Raw genomic sequence first — 17,561 nt, 5'->3', positions numbered from 1 at the left:
CATAGGAGAGATATTACACCTTGAACCCTATAATAAATGATGTATTTTTATAAAAGGAAATATTCTACACACGTGATGAGAATACTTCCAATATTACTATATTGGACTGTCCCTTCTTGTTTTTAAATGGAATTTCAACGAAATCGCATCACGTGCAATGTCACACGTGTTTACTCAGGATAATGTCTTTCTTATAAAATTTTTAAATTTTTAACATTTACACTTTTTTTTTGAGAAAAATAAGACAATTTTTTTTCCCTCTGGCTTTATTAATGTTTTTCCTGCTGGACGTCTGTTCAGGATAGATATTAAATATTTTTACATCTTAAACTTTAAAGCATAACTCAAAAAATAGACGAAAAGAAAAATAAATTATTTTAATATTAAAAGTTTTATTAAGTTTTATTTTATTCATTTATTTCTTATTTCAAAAATAAATGGAAAAAAGGGAAAGTAACTTTAACTATTTTAGAAAGTAAAAACTAAATTTTTTTTTTTTTTATTGACGTAAATTATTTTATAACAGTTAAAATAAATATTTGACTAACATTGTTTTTTGTTACCAAGAACAAATATTGAAGATTTTTTTTTATTTTTAAATATTTTTATTGAACCATAATTATTTATCGAAAGTTTCAATAAATGTCTGACAGAAACTAACCTATACTGATTAGAAGAAATTTTTAAGAATTTTTTGCAATTTTAATTGTTTATTAATCATTATTTTATTATTTATTATTTATAGTAGTAGAGGTCAGTTTCAGTCAAACATTTTTTAAAACTTTCGTAAAAGTAATTATCGTTTATAAACAAAATTAAAAATGCAGTAAATACGTAAAAATTGCTTCTAAGTAGTATAGGTCAGTGTCAGTCAGACATCTATTTTAAAAATTATAAAATAATTATTCTTAAAAAAAATAATTAAAAATACAGAATAATTGTAAAAAAGTATTTTAAGTAGTAGAGGTCAATTTCAGTCAGACATTTATTTAAACTTTCCTAAAATAATTATCGTTTATAAAAATAATTAAAAATGCAGAAAATTCATAAAAATTGCTACTAAGTAGTATAGGTCAGTGCCAATCAGACATCAATTTTAAATGTCTTAAAATAATTATTGTTAATAATGTAAGGTAATCGTTAATTAAACAAAAAACGTAAAACTTTTTTAAAAACTTTTACTACCTTAAAGAAATTGTAAAGAAGATAATAAGTAATTGGCTGATTGTCTTTTACTACTTAACATATTATTTTTATTAGCGAAAATTATTTAACGAAAATTTAAATAAATGTCTGACTAAAACTGATTTTTACTACTTAAAAGAAAGTTAAACTAACTTTTTAAATAAATATTTATTTGTCAAAAGACGAGTAATCGTTTGCTTGTTTAAAATTTTTTTTTCTGTGTAATAATGAAAATAATAAAATACCTGCAAATTGGATTTTTTAAAAAACGATAATAATTTAAAAAAGAATCTTTAGATTTATATCTTGAATTCCACTCCTGATATTTTGAAATAAAGAGACAAAAAAAGAAATTTAAATAGAATTTATGAAACAAAGTTAAAGTTTATAAAGAGAAGTATTATATTTTAAAATACAACTTCTATAAGTCGGAAGAAATACCTCTTGTTTTTATATGAAAAGAGAAATAAATTTTCCACTGTATAATATACTCAAAAATTTGAAATATTCAGCTTTTTTTTTACTATATATAATATTTTGTAAAACTGTCATCTTAAAAGTGAACAAGTTTGTGATCGAATATTATACAAAAAAAAGGAGAAAAGAAAAAAAAATGTTGATGTCATCCTTGTCGCTAACTGTAGCCGTTTACAGTATAAAGAGGTGACAGTCTAACAATAGCCTGGTCTGAATTCTTCATCTCTTTGTTTTATCGAACCCTTTAAATTGGCTGACACAATCCTCGATCATGGACATAGTCTAGGTGATAACATTGAGCTATTTATTCCACGTTGAAAAAATATATTTTATATACATATATTGTAATTTTTCGATACATGTATCGAAATATATCGTTCGCTTGCAAAATTTAATTAAAAAGAATATTTATTACATTTTTTCTATATACACATTTATTTATTGTTTGGTTATTGATTCATCATAACGTTTATATTACTCTTTTATCATTAAATCTGAAAATCAAATATTTTTAAAGATAACAATAGACAATAAAGTAGATTATCTACTTTCTGGCGATGAAAGAAAAATCGTTTATTATTCGAAACGATTGGCACGAAAGTTAAATAAATCATTCCAAAAAAATTTTTTATATCCAATCTTTATTAGTTTTTGTGTTTTTTTCTCAAGAATAATTTTTTTTGAGATAAAAAGTTTTTTGGCAAAGAGGAAAATTTTAAATGATTTCGTTTAAGTTCATTTTTGAAATTTACTATTTTATGGAAAGTAATTTTCTTTCTTGGAGAAAAAAAAATTTTATAGAATACAGTTTGGCTTCTACGAACTATGATTCTATCGGGTCTTAAAATTTAAATTTTGAAAGACTTTTTTTAAGAGTGTAAGAAAATTTTCGTTTTATTTTTTTAAAGTTAATTTTTGTCCGCTTTCTTTTTACTGCTTTGGTTTTTATTACTTTTTTCTCCTTTAGTTTCTTTTGGAAAAGAATGGAAAAAATAATACTTTACTTTTTTTTTTGTAGAATATTGTAATTCTTTTCGTTTTTGTTTCACTTGACAGAGAACTGGTATATAAACGGAAGTTTCGCTCTTACGATTCATGATTTTTAATTTTTAAAGAAAAAAAAAAGTTTTTAATGAAACTTTTAATTTCAAGGGGAAAAAATGGTTAATTTAGATAAGAATAATGAAAGATTTTATTCATTGTTCTTTTTTTTTGCGAAGGAAAAGTTGCAAAGTTCTTTTAGAAATGAAAAAATAAATATTGTTACTTCATTTACTTGCTCTAAATTTCATATTATTATTCATCAAAGTAGTTTATTAGAGTGAGTAATAAACGTAAAAAAAATTCCGTTTAGCAAGTTTCATAATTTTCACTTGTTTCTTTTGTCTTACTTTTAGAAATTATATAGAAAGTTCTTCGTTATAACTTGACGTGCACAATATTCTACACCTTCCTGCGACAGTGAGTAGCAGTCGTTTTGAATGCGAAAACTTTTTCGTTCACACTTTATTCGTGACCTTCGAGAGTAGTTTTTTTTTTAACCGGAACTAAAAAACAGTCTTGTTATTCTCACTAGGAAAAAGGTTGAATTTAAAAATTATATTGTCTGCATTTTTAATGATTTTTATTGTCGAATTTTATTTTACGAAAGTTTTAATAAATGTCTGACTAATACTGACTTTTACTACTTAGAAAAATTTAGAAGAATCATTTGCATTTTTAATTATTTTTATTAACAGTGATTATTTTATGACAGTTTGAATAAATGTCTGACTGAAGTTGACGTCTACTACTTAGAATAGATATTTACGAATTTTCTGTATTTTTAATTATTTCTATTAATGATAATTATTTCAGGAAAGTTTATTTAAATGTCTGACTGATGCTGACCTATACTACTTACAATATATTTTGCAGAATATATATATTTTTTTTATTATATTAAGTAACGATTATTTTATTATTTATTAACGATAATTATTTTACAAAACTAGAACTGACTTATACTACTTAGAAAAAGTATTGAAAATTCGAATAAGTTACTGATTGACTTGACCTTTAAATTATTTCAATAATAACATTATTGAGTAATGTAAATAAATAAATAAAGAAAAAATTATAGAATTCTAGTTGCAGTTGGCAGAAAAATAACTTTTTTTAAAACTATAACCAGAAAATGTAGAAAGATACCAGAAAAAGATGGTAGTAACATTTTTCTGGTTAAAATAACCATACTATTTTTTCAGTGTAATGTATTTTTTTTCTTTCATTTTTTTTTTTTTTTGCATACATCGCTTATTTTTTAGTCGTCCAAATTCAAGAGAGCGTATACGTATATGTATATATAAAATTGCGGTTTGGTGAGAACTGTGAGCAATGCATACGTAAAGAGACTCCTATAAAGGTGGTCCACTTTTTATGTGAGAACAAAAAAAAAGAGAGAGAAAAAAAATTTACCGTGATACACTTTACTAAAGCAAATTTCTACTAAAGTGGTGTAGAAGGATATTTCTTTTTCTGTTCTAGTTGAATAATAAAACGTTCTTTCTGCATTTCACGTAAAAAACAAAATAGCAATAAAAATATGAAATTGAATATTTTATTTTTTGCGGTGAAGATATTTTTTTATTTATGACGACATAGGTAGGAATTCTTTTCCACTCGGACATGTTTTTATTATTTATAATTAGATTATTAATTTCTTCCCACTTGTTATACTTTATTTGAAAACTACTTTTTTAATTAATATTATTTAGTTTGTAATCAATTTTCATTCTTGTTTAATGATTTTATTTAATTTATAATGATTATAGTTATTTTTAATTTACTTAATTAACTTTTATTACTTAAGTTTAATAATATTTTTCTAAATCACCCTGAAGTTTATTTATTTATTTTTTTTATTTTAAAGCATAAAAAAACCTCTCAAATGGTTACAAAAGAACAAATAAATATAAAAAATAAAATAAAAATACAAAGAATGAATGAAAAATAAAGAGAAATTAAAAATTAATAAATTAAATAAAGAAGAAGGGAAAAAATGAGGGAAAATCGGTTTAAAATAGAATTTTTTCTGCGAAATTTTTTTTATAAAAATTCTAGTTTTTGTAGAAAGTTGAAAAAATAAATTTACGAAATGTTAACTCTTAAGAAACAAATTCAGTAGTGCACTTCACGAAATAACGTTTCTTGCTTTTTTTATGTGTGTGCAACAAAAAAAAAAAAAAAAAAAAAGAAGAATTCTTAAAGCAGAGGATGTATTTCCCGCGGCTGTTCTTTCTTCTCCATTGCATTTGCGAGTTTTATTTTTTTTATACGTTTCTACACTCAACTCAGGAGCTACGGGCTTTTTTTTCTGCATTAGTTTCAGCAATAAACAGAAACAAAACCCTCTTTCCTTTCTTTAATTCTTGATAACAACACACGTAACAAGGTCGGGGGATGAAAAAGAATTCCTACAATCTTTCGCGTATATTACAAATCGATTAAGTTTTTTCTGTCTAAAAGACTTTTATAATCGGAAGAAAATTATTTTTTTTTTTTGAATAATTTTAATTTGTATTTTAATTTATTCAAATGTGATTGAATTCTATAGGGTAATTATTTTAGGAAAGTTTAAATAAATGTCTGACTGAAACTGATTTATACTACTTAGAAGATAATTTCCCAATTTTTCTGCATTTCTAAATTTTTTATTTACTAAAATTATTTTACAAAAATTTAAATAAATGTCTGACTAAAACTGATCTGTACTACTTATAAGAAAGTTTTTCAAAATTTACTCATTTATTTAAATAAATGTCTGAATGATGTTAACTTATTCTACTTAAAAGAAATTTTGCAAAAATTAAGTAAGATTCTTACTGACATGGCGTTGTCTTTTACTACTGAATTTATTATTTTTATTAAGAATAATTATTTTACTAAAACTTAAATAAATGTCTGACCATAACTGATCTATACTACTTAGAAGATATTTTCAAGGACTTTTTGCGTTTTTAAATATTTCTACTAACGATTATTTTATTTGTTGACAATAATTTTTTACGAAGAATTATATTAAAGCCTGACTGACGCTGACCTATACTACTTAGAAGATATTTTCAAGAACTTTCTGTATTTTTAAATATATTTCTATTAACGATTATTTTATTATTTGTTAACATTATTTTTTTACGAAATTTAAAATAAATGTCTGACTTATAATGACCTATACTACTTAAACTTTTATACGGATTTTCTCCATTTTTAATTATATTTATTAGCTACTATTATTTTAGGATAATGTATATAAATGTCTGACTGACTTTGACCTATACTACTGACAGGATGTTTTGAAGAATTTACTGCATTTTTTATTATATTCCTTAACGATGTTTTTTTATTTATTCGACAATAATTAATATACGAAATTTAAAATAGATGTCTGACTAAAATTGATCTGTATTACTTATACTGTACTACTACTTATTATGAAAGAGAAATTGAAAATGAAAGTCAAAGTTGCAATGAAATTACATGTTTGACCCCTCCAGTTGTATTTTAACGAAAAGATTAGAATTTTCATTTTGAATAAGAAAGAAGAAAAATATTTTTATTCGAATATGTTTTGAGAACATTGTGAGTTGAAAATGAAAGAGAAAATAAAAAAATGAATTTACTGAGAGGTTGTGAGATTGCTTCCTCGTGACGCAACTGAGTTATTTACGAGTTGCATGGATGGTAGCGCAATTTAGATTTATGGTCGCAAGTTATCCGTACAATGTGACATTAAACCATACGATTCACCAATCAATGCCGCCTTGCGTTATATATTAACACTGTGAAATGGACGTAATCGTAATGCCATCTAGAAATTTTAATTCGTCATTACAATGCAAGTTTCTAGGTTAACAATTTGTCAAATGGTTAAACATTATTCCGTCTGCGTTACCTTGAGTCCCTGTTTTCTCTTCCTCTCTCTCTATTTACTTACTTACTTACTTACTTACTGATTTTCTCTCTCTCTCACTCTTTCTTGTCTATAGATATAAAATCAGCTCTCTCAGTATTCCCCAAGTATTCCATTCTTTAGACAACTTCCGCAATTTTCCATTTGGGTTTCTATGCATCCCGGAAAGTAATAACAATCTTCAAATCGCTCCTAAAGTATTCAACTTGAATCTTAAGTGAAACTTATACATAAAGGAATGTAACTCAGTTGCATCTCTTTTACAGTCACTACATCCTCTGTCGCAATTTCGTTACTGTCTTAATGAAAATTGTCATTTTAAATGAGATTTCCTGGTTTTCATTCAAAATTCTCGTTTCTCTATTTTCTTGAATTTAAATGTGCAATAAAATTACGCAGTTGAGAAATTATTAGGTAAAATCTTTGGGATAATTTTGGTTTTTCTTTTATAGCATTTGGTGGAACAATTATGTAGCTACAAATGTCTTTGTGTTTTTGAAATTGGAATTAGAGTGAAAAGTGAGGTACTAATTAATGATTGTTGGCATTTTTACTGTTTCTTGTAATTTATTAATGAATGTTAATTATTTTAACGATAATTAATTTAGAAAAGTTTAAAATAAATGTTTTTCTAAAACTGGACCTCTACTATTTAGAAGACATTTTTTTTACAATTTTCTGCATTTTTAATTAGTTCTTTGTGAAAAAGAATTTTTTTAAATGAAATTTTCAAGAATTTTGTGTAGTTTACATTATTTTTATTAACTATAGTTATTTTACGAAAGTTAAAGAAAATGTCTGACAAACACTGAGCTATACTACTTAAAAGATATCTTTAAGAACTTTCTGCATCTTTAAACAATTTTATTAACGATTATTTTATTATATTTCTGAACAATAATTTTTTACGAACTTAGAAATAAATGTCTGACTGGCACTGACCTCTACTACTTAAAACACATTTTTCATAACGTTCTGCATTTTTTAATAGTTTTTAAAGAAAAAGACATTTTTTTAAAAATGTTGTATAATTATGTGTAATTTAAATTATTTTTATTAACTATACTTATTTTACGATAGTTTAAATAAATGTCTGACTGATACTGACCTTTACTACTTAGAAGCAATTTTTACGAATTTTCTGCGTTTTTAATTATTTTTATAAACAATAATTGATTTAAGAAAGTTTATATAAATGTCTGACTGAAATTGACCTCTACTACTTAAAAGACATTTTTACAAATTTCTGTATTTTTAATTATTTTTATTAACAATAATTATTTTACGATAGTTTAAATAAATGTCTGACTGACTCTGATCTATACTACTTAGAATATATTTTTAAGAATTTTCTGCATTTTTATTATTTCCATTATAAAATTTTTTTATTTGCCAATAATTAATTTAGGAAATTTAAAAGCAATGTCTGACTGACACTAACTTATACTACTTAGAAGAAATTTTTAAGAATATTATGCAGTTTTAATTATATTTATTAACAATAATTATTTTGCGAAAGTTTAAAAAGATGTTTAACTGATACTGACCTATACTAAGAAAATATTTTTACAAAATTTTTGCATTTTTTACTGTTTTTGTTAAACGATAATTATTTTATTGAAGTAATACATGTAAATAAGTGTCTGACTGACAATGATTTATACTACTTAGAAGATTATTTTCATAATTATTTTTAGTAAAGATAATGATTTTACTGAAATTTAAATGAATATTTGACTAACACCGTTACTTTTTACTTAAAAAGGAATTTAAAAAATTTAATAAGTTGTTTCGCTAAAATTGACGATGTCTATTTAAATTTTTTTATTATTTTTATTATTTATTAAAGATAATTATTTTTTCAATGTTGTAATAAATGTCTCACTGACACTGACTTTTACTACTTTCAAACATTTTGAAGATGTCCGACTATAACTAACTCTACTGAAGTTTTTTATTACTTTGATCACTTATTGGTGATAAAATAAAAAATTAAATGAAAATATTTTTACTAATATTTATAAATGGATAATTTAAATAAATTTTCTCTCTGTAAATAGTAAAAAATTCCAAACAAATTTTTTCTATAAAACTAGCAAAACTATTCAATTTTACTTTGTTATTCGATTTTTTCCCTGTTGCAATATTCTTGATCTAAATTAGTTGCTCAGTTTTCAGTATAATTTAGATTTAGAGAGAGATTGTCGGTAATACAATTACAGAAACAAATAATTAGGAGAAAAAAATAATTTAAATTTAGTTTCCTATTTGAAAATCTCCATTAGATGAAATATAAAACCATTTCTTCTCGTTCTTCTTTTTTAAATAATTTTTTGATTTAAGTCAGAAACTGTTTAATTTTTTTTTTAATTTAGCAATTTTCATAATATATGGGTGATTGTACACAACTCTTTTGCATGCGAAAAATTTTCAAATCTAATTACATTACTGAAGTGCGCGCAACTGTAGGTATTTATTAAATTCTACAGCATTAGGAATTATCTCTGATAAATAAAAACTGCGAAATGGAAATTCAAAAGCTCGCACTGAGAAATGAAATTAAATCCGACATACTCTTAATTACGTTCTGTCAGAGTGATATTGTTATGATTATGTGTATATCTATGTATATTTAATGTTGAAAAGCATTCCGCAAAATATAACATGTATCACATAATTCAACATCATTTATAAATATAATTATAATCAACATTCATTGCTGAATAAATTTCTTATTTGTCATCAGTTTCATTTTAATTTTTAATTTTTTCATCTGCTATAATGATAATAACGATAATAATATTAATAATAATAGAGATTTTATTTTTTTTCGGTGTAATAAATAATAAACTATATTTACAATAAAATTAATAAAAATAAAACTATATTTACTATAAAATTAATAAAAATAAAACTAGAATGGAAATAATTATAAAAAATAAATAATAATAAACAATATAATAATGTAAATTATTTGTATTTAATTTGCGACAATGCCCGTAAGTTGTTTACAAATAAACAAGTAAATAAACAAAAAAAAATAGTAAATTACAATTATTAGTAAAAATTATTAGTAATGTAATTAGATTTGAAAATTTTTCGCATATGAATAATAATTAAAAAGAAAAATAATAATAATAATAATAATAATAATAATAATAATAATAATAATAATAATAATAATAATAATAATAATAATAATAAACGTGATAATAAAAAGTACAATAAAAATAAAAAGAATAATAATACTACATGATAAAAAAAAAAAAATTTTTTGAGAATGAATGAAAATAAATTGTCGCGTACGATAAAAATATGTTTAAAAAGACGTCTGTGGGTTTCTTAACTTCCGCAATTCCGAGGAAATGTGAGCCAAAAATGTCATTATTTTTTTTTTTTTATATTCTTATTTTTTTCTTTGAGGTCCATTGAAAAATGTTCAGAATGGAAGAGACATATAGATAACGAAATCTTGTCATGTGAAGTATATATGTTTACTATTTCCACGCTTATAGACTTAACTACTCTTTTGATTATGTATATATGTATATGTGTGTGTACTCTTTATCGGTTTGAAATGAAGTTCAGAGAATCCAGAGCAAGTAGCTTCGTCGATGCTTGAAAACGAGAGGCTATCGAGCGAACTCGAAGTTATTTGCAAAACCTCTTTCCGTTTGCCTCTCTGCTTGGTGATGGATCTAGGTTTTACGGCATTCGGGATGTACTCAAATCCAACCGGATTTTCATTCAGATTGTAAACGATGAAGCTAGATTTATTTTTACGAGGCCAAAAAAAAAGAGAAAAATTTGAGGAGAAAGGGAAAAGAGGACCCTCTCGAAACAAACGAGAAAACGAGAAAAACAATAACAAACAATAACTCGTTAAAATGGGAAAATTCAATTCTAGGGATAAGTTGACTGTGTCGAAAAGTATTTAAGGTTTTTAGTATTTGATACCTGTTTTTGAATAGTGGTTTTATTTTATTATTTTTTTAGGGAAATGTGTTTGACTGGAACTAATTTTTACTAACGACAATTGACTGAAAAAAAAATTTGCAAATTAAAACTAGTAAATTAAATATACCACTTTATATTTAATTTGCTTTTTAGGTTAGAGTCAACACTGACAAGGAAAGTTTAATTAAAGTCTGAAGCTGACCTCTATTACTTAAAATACATTTTCTAAGAATTTTCTATGAATTTTCTACATTTTTAGTTAGTTCATTGAGAATAAAATTTTTTTTTTTTAATTTTGAAGAATTTTGTGTAGTTTAAATTATTTTTATTAACTGTACTTATTTTACGAAAGTTAAAAGAAATGTCTGACAAACACTGACCTTTACTACTTAGAAAATATCTTTAAGAACTTTCTGCATGTTTGACACTGACATCTACTATTTGGAAGACATTTTCCAGAAAGCTCTGCATTTTTTAATAATTTTACAAAATCATTTTCATTTTTAATTATTCTTCATTAACGATAATTATTTTAGGAAAGTTTAAATAAATGTCTGACTAAAACTGATCTATATACTACTTCGAGGACATTTTTCAAGAACTTTTTGTATTTTTATTATTTTTATAGCGACACTTATTTTATCAAAGTTTTAATAAATGTCTGACTGACACTGACCTATACTACTTACAAAACATTTTAAATAATTTTTGCATTTTTAATTATTTTTATTATTAATTATTTTATTATTTATTGACAATATTTGTAATCGAAAACTGAAATAAACGTCTGAGTGAAATTTATTTATACTACTTGGAGGCAATTTTAAAGAATTTTCTGCATTTTGAATTATTTTTTATATTAACAATAATTATTTAATAAAATTTAAAATAAATGTCTGACTGATATTGTCCTATTCTATTTAAAAAAAATTTTTGAAAACGTTTTAAATTTGTAATTAATTTTATGAACGATAAATAGTTTAGAAAAATAATATATTTAAGTAAATGTCTGACTGTCACTGACCTACACTACTTGGAAGAAATTTTGAAGAATTATTTGCATTTTTAATTATTTTTTATAAACGATAATTATTTTAGGAAAGTTTTAATAAATGTCTGACTGACACTGACCTATACTACTTAGAAAATATTTTCAATTATTTTCTACATTTGTAATTATTTTTTTTATTATTTATAAGGATAATTATTTTACCAAAGATATAATAAATGTCTGACTAACACACAAAAGAAATTTTGAAGAATATTGTGCAGTTTTAATTATTTTTATTAAAAATAATTGTTTATTAAAAGTTTAAATAAATGTTTAACTGACACTGACCAAAAGCTCCACTTTGATGAAAAAATAATTTTCAGGGGATTTTTCAACGTTCTCTAAGTAATAAATGTCAAGAATTAAATTAAATTAATTAAATAATTAATTAAATTAAAATAATAAGAATAATGAAAGAGAAGTAAATTAAATACAAGTTTTGATTGTTAAAATGAAGTTAATGGAAATAATATAACGTTTGTTGTAAGTAGTAAATGTCATGTATAGTCAGACATTAAAATTACAATTAATATAAAGAAAAAATTAATAAAGTAAAAAATTATTAAAAATAATAGAATATTTACAACTTGAAAACATTAGTAGCTAAGTATAGGTAAGGAATCAAACCGCGGTTTGATTACTTAATTTCGCGAAATTAAGTAGTACAAGTCAGTTTTTGCTGAGACATTTTATTTTTCTTTTATCCCCGAGGACTAAAGGTCAGTTTTAGTAAAACATTCTGTAAAATTCTGGTAAATATAAAAATTCAACTACCATTATAATATTAGAAAAAATTAATTTGTAAAAAAATTTATAAATAAAACCATTAAATAAACCTTAAATGTAAATAAAATCAAATAGAAATAAAAATAATATATTTTTAATTTTTTTTGAGTCAACTCGTTTGAGTGAAAATTAAATTCTAATCTTCGATTTGAAGTTTCTGAATTTATTTCCTAATATATATTCATATCATAGTGTTTATTAGACAATCTTATTGTTGGATTATCCCCAAGTACCAATATATTTGTCCATTCTGAATGGCATAAACATTTTGAAGGGAAACTTGGTTCTCAATTTAATTTATAGTATGTACAAAGTACTGTAAACATACATAAACGATGGGTTTACAATGGAAGGTGTCTCGTGACAAGCTCCCTAAAACTTAAAGCTTATCCTATATACATATATATATATATATATATATATATATATATATATATCTCGACTGTAAAGTTTCTTCTAAGGCTATGGAGATCGGGCTGTAAAGCATTATTTATTACCAATTGTTAAATTTATACCCCACTTTTCTTCAAAACATTCAAGTTTATGCACAAATATACATACACGCTTTTCCACTTAACATTTATATTCTCTTAAAGTATATTTCAAAGAATTTTTATTTCTTTCTCTCCTTTTTTTTTGTAGTACACAGTAAAACTGCGATACAAACATGAAATACGGTTTTGTATTATAATATTATAATTATTTTCCAAAGTGTATTTTTTCCGTTTTTCTTTCGCTCCTAATTTTCTATTTACGAATTATTTTTCGTACAAAGTGATTTATTATGATTACTTTGATTTATCTGATTTCTTTAATTATTTATCAAAAAAAAAAAAAAAACAATTTTACACTGGAAAGAAAAAATGTTTTTTTGATTCATTTCCTCAATGTAAGTTTCTGGCAGTAGTTAAGTTAAACGTGACATGTTTGAAGAATTTTTTTTTTCCTCCTTTTTTTGATGAGGAAAATGTGATGACTCGATGTGAGAAAACTTTTAAGACTTATTTTGCACAAGTAATTAGAGTCTTGCACGCAGCCTCGGGATAACCAACTTTTTTTTCTGTCGGATCAAAAAAAAAAAAAAAAAAAAAAAAAAAAAAAAAAATAGAAAGCAAGCCATAACCAGAAGTTGAAGCCTCTTCTATAGATATACGTGTGTGGTAGAGAACGTCGTGTAATTTAAGCAAAAAACCTTTTACTGAGTGTGGAAAATTTAGTACTTAAATGCAAACTTACACATTTTCTGAAACGCTTGAATAATAAAGAAAGTGCTTCGAGGGACAGTTATGTCTTTTAACACAGGGAAGATTGCATTTTTTTATGCGCATCATTTATGTATATATATATTTTTTTTTAAGAAAAAAAAAGTATGGAGAAAGACTTAAAAAGTTGTTGAATTTAAAGAGGTGGATTTATGGGATACACATATATAAGTAGTAAACACCATTTATAGTCAGACTTGAATGTGAAAACTTTTAATTTCAGTACACGTAGAGAAACTGTGTTTTGATCAGAGATAATATTTTTTATTTTATGTCATTTTCCCCATCATACTGTATTTTAAAGTTAATGTTAATATTATAGTAGTATATAGTAAAAAACAAAATAGTAAAAAGTAAATAGTAAATATTAAATAATTAATAGTAAGAAAAAAACTTTTAAAAATGATATTAATTGCTTGCTAGTAGAAAAGATTGTAGAAAATTTAGTAGTGTAAGTTGGTTTTGATCAGACGACGTTTCCTAATTTTTAAAAATTAATTTTTGTTAATTAAGTTACCAGTAGTAAAATATATTTTTAGTCAGACTACTGAATTTAAAACACCGAAAATTGGATGTCTGACTAAAATTCATTTATACTACTGACAATAAATTGAGAATAAACATTACCTATTATTAAGCGACTGGAAATGACAATAACGACTGCAACAAAATTTTTTAATAATCTGTCTGACTAAATTGTGTTTTATCACTGAAAAGATAATTATAAAAAGCGTTATAATTAACGTTGCGTTTGTCATAACTTGTACTCTATAATATTAATGTTGATAGTATTAAAAGTTAAATTTCTTTTTTAAAAATTATCTATAATAGTAAAAAATAGATAATACTTACTTTTTTTTGAGTAAAAAATTAACAAAAATTTTGTTTACGCTGTCTGACCATAAATTGTCTGTTCTACTAAATTTCCTGTTATTTTTATCACTTGTAATGTGTTTACAAATGTTTAATATTGCATGTCTGACTAAAACTTACTTCTACTACTTAAAATAATCCAAACACATAAAATGCCCGATTGAAATTGATCTTTACTACTGAATCTGAATAAGCGTCATTAAAAAGGGGTTAAAAATAAATTGTAAATATTTACCCTTTGATAGACAACGATTGTTTATAAAAAATATAAAAGAAAAAGAAATTTTAAATAAGGGATATTTTTAAATAATACAATGTTAAATTTTTTTCAATGAAAAAATTATAAAAAAATTTGTGTAAAAATAGTGAACTTTAATCATGACCGGAATTTTGAAATTTTTGTTTAAAAACTGATTATTTTGTAAGAAAAAATAGAAATATTTAGTTTAAGACTTATTAATTACATTTCATTAAAAAAGATTGAATGATCTTCTATAAAATTGTTTTATTTTGTCAGGGAATTTCATCAAAAGTACTGGAAAAATATTCAATTTCGAGAATTTATAAGAAAATTATGAATTTTGTTATCCAATGTAACAGACTTTAAGAAAGATAATATTAAATTTAATTTTTAATTCTTTCTATTTCTAACAATAATTAAAGAAAATATAATTTTAATTAAATGCGTCGAAAAAATTTGAAACAGAAAAAATTTTACATCCTATAAAATAGTAAAAAATAATACAATTTATAAATTTTTTTTTGCAATAATATTATCACAAAACAAATTTGAATTAGTAAAAATTTAAATTAATTAGAACAAAAGTGATACTAAATTTATAAAAATTAATTTTTAAATAATAAATTAAGTAAATAAAGAATAAAAATAAATAAAATTTCTTTTCTTAGAAAATAAATTTTTAAATAACTATATTTTGCATTAATATCAATTCGTTTTTTTACCATTAATCATAAACAACTATTTCTATATTTTAGAGTGTTAAATTATTGTTACTAATATCAATATCGATTTAATTTTAAAAACTTTCAAGTTAAAATTTTAAAAAAGTTGAATTGTAAAAGATTTTAATTAAAAATTCTAAATAAGCAACTTTTTTGAAACATTTTTATTCACGTTTTTTCAAATTAGTTATATTTTTATGTATATAATATTTAATTGAAAAAATTTCAAATTATTAAAAATTTCATTAAATTATCTTGTAAACAAATGGATTTTAGAAATATTTTAGTTAAAATTTTATAGAAAATAATTGAATTGAAATTTTAAAAATAATTTTTAATAAGTTGCAGTAGGAATTCTTAAAAATTATTCGACTTCTTTATGATCAGGAAAAATAATTCATTATCGGGAAATGACCGTGAATTTTTTTTATTAAAAAAGTGACCACCCTAAAATTTACAAATATTAAATTACACATCTTACAAAAACTTACTTATACTACCTAAAATAGATAAAATAATATTTTTAATGTCTGATTAAAATTGACCTTTACTACTGAATCTGAATAAACATGATTAAAATGGTGCTAAAAAATGGTAAATATTTATCCTTCGATGAACAACGATGATTAATAATAATAATAATAATTAAAAAGAATGTCTGACATAAAATGATTTTTACTACTTATTAATGTTTTTTATCTTTATAAAAAATTGCTTCTTGGACTATTCTCTTCGAAATCATTGGAATTGAAAAATTTGTCTGACTGTCATTGACTTACACTACTTAAATTAAAACGACGAAAAATTTGAATGCCTGACCTAAAATAATTTTTATTACTTATAATGTTAATGATACTGTTTTCTTAGAAATCAAATATTAAAAAGTAAAAAGAATTTTTTTGAAAAATATGTCTGACTGTAACTGACTTACACTACTTAAAGTAAAAAAAATACAAAAATATGAATGTCTAACCTGAAATAGATTTTTACTACTTATAGTGTTAATTATACTTTTTTAAATCAAATATTAAAAATCAAGAAGAATTTTTTCTTTTCGATTTTTTTTTGTTAAAAAAACGTTATTTTTCAATAATGAGAAATAAGTGCTAAAAAATGTGAAACTTGTAAAATAAGGAAAATTAATAGTTGTTTTTTTTTTTTGTATTTTCAGGATCGAGAATTCGTTGAGATGGACGTGCCATTTAATGGAGCCCCGAAGAGGCCCGGTTCCCCATCGCCATTGACGTCACCAGCGCACAGCACTGCATCCCGAAGCAGATTGTTGCTTTCATGTTGCCGTCGTTGTTATCCACAGAGATATCAGGTACGCGGTCGGCGCATTCTTACATCGACGACTTCCATCAGCGAAGGTCCACCTTCGTCTTCCTCTCATTTACATCATTCGCAGACCACCACCACCACCACCACAACCACAACCATAACCACTGCTCATCAGAGCAATTCTCAATATCATTCGCAAATAATTGATCCGACAACGGTGCCGAACGTCGCTTTTAACGTGCCCGGCGATATTGAACGCAATCAATCCTCCTCGAGTCCCTATAATGAAACGCGAGTTTGAGGCGAGGCAAATTTTAAATTCTTTACTTTCATAAATCATTATATTATTATTATTATCCATATTTTTTATTCATCTCAATAATTAATTTTGAGATTTTTTCCCACAATTTTATGCCAAAGACATTTGCCAAATAGCAGTATTTTTTTTATTAAAATTAAATTCTTGCGGAGAATATATTGACTGTGGAAATATTTTATAGAGGTGAATTTTTATTCAAATTATTAATTTGATATCATTATTTTATATCTATTTTATATCTACAAATTAATAATTACGATTTTTTCTTTTTGTCTACTTTATTGTGAACAATTTTCTTTTTCATCTGAAGCGAATTTAATATCAAATTTGAAAAAGAAGTGAAAATAAAATACTTTTTCAATATTTGTTTATTTGTAAAAAAAAAATGCACAAATTAAGAGTATTTGAAACTAAATTTGTAATTTAATTTTCTGAAAATTGTTTTAATATTAAGTT

The 17,561-nt window shown here is 23.6% G+C and overlaps 1 protein-coding gene across 5 annotated transcripts in view; it reads left to right on the top strand.

The window, feature by feature from the left end:
• Positions 1–17,561, top strand: part of LOC122509320 (potassium voltage-gated channel protein Shal) — a 219,543-nt gene that overhangs the window by 147,729 nt on the left and 54,253 nt on the right. For all 5 annotated transcript variants that reach the window (XM_043623282.1, XM_043623283.1, XM_043623285.1 and 2 more), the window contains exon 4: positions 16,677–16,829. In XM_043623282.1, coding sequence (XP_043479217.1) covers positions 16,677–16,829 — 153 coding nt within the window. The remainder of the gene's footprint in view (positions 1–16,676; positions 16,830–17,561) is intronic.

This window comes from Leptopilina heterotoma, unplaced genomic scaffold (genome assembly GCF_015476425.1).
Source record: "Leptopilina heterotoma isolate Lh14 unplaced genomic scaffold, ASM1547642v1 Lhet_60, whole genome shotgun sequence".
In the NCBI taxonomy this organism is placed as follows: domain Eukaryota; kingdom Metazoa; phylum Arthropoda; class Insecta; order Hymenoptera; family Figitidae; genus Leptopilina; species Leptopilina heterotoma.
The sequence above is the reverse complement of the archived record's forward strand: the minus strand, read 5'-3'. Positions and strand labels throughout refer to the sequence as shown.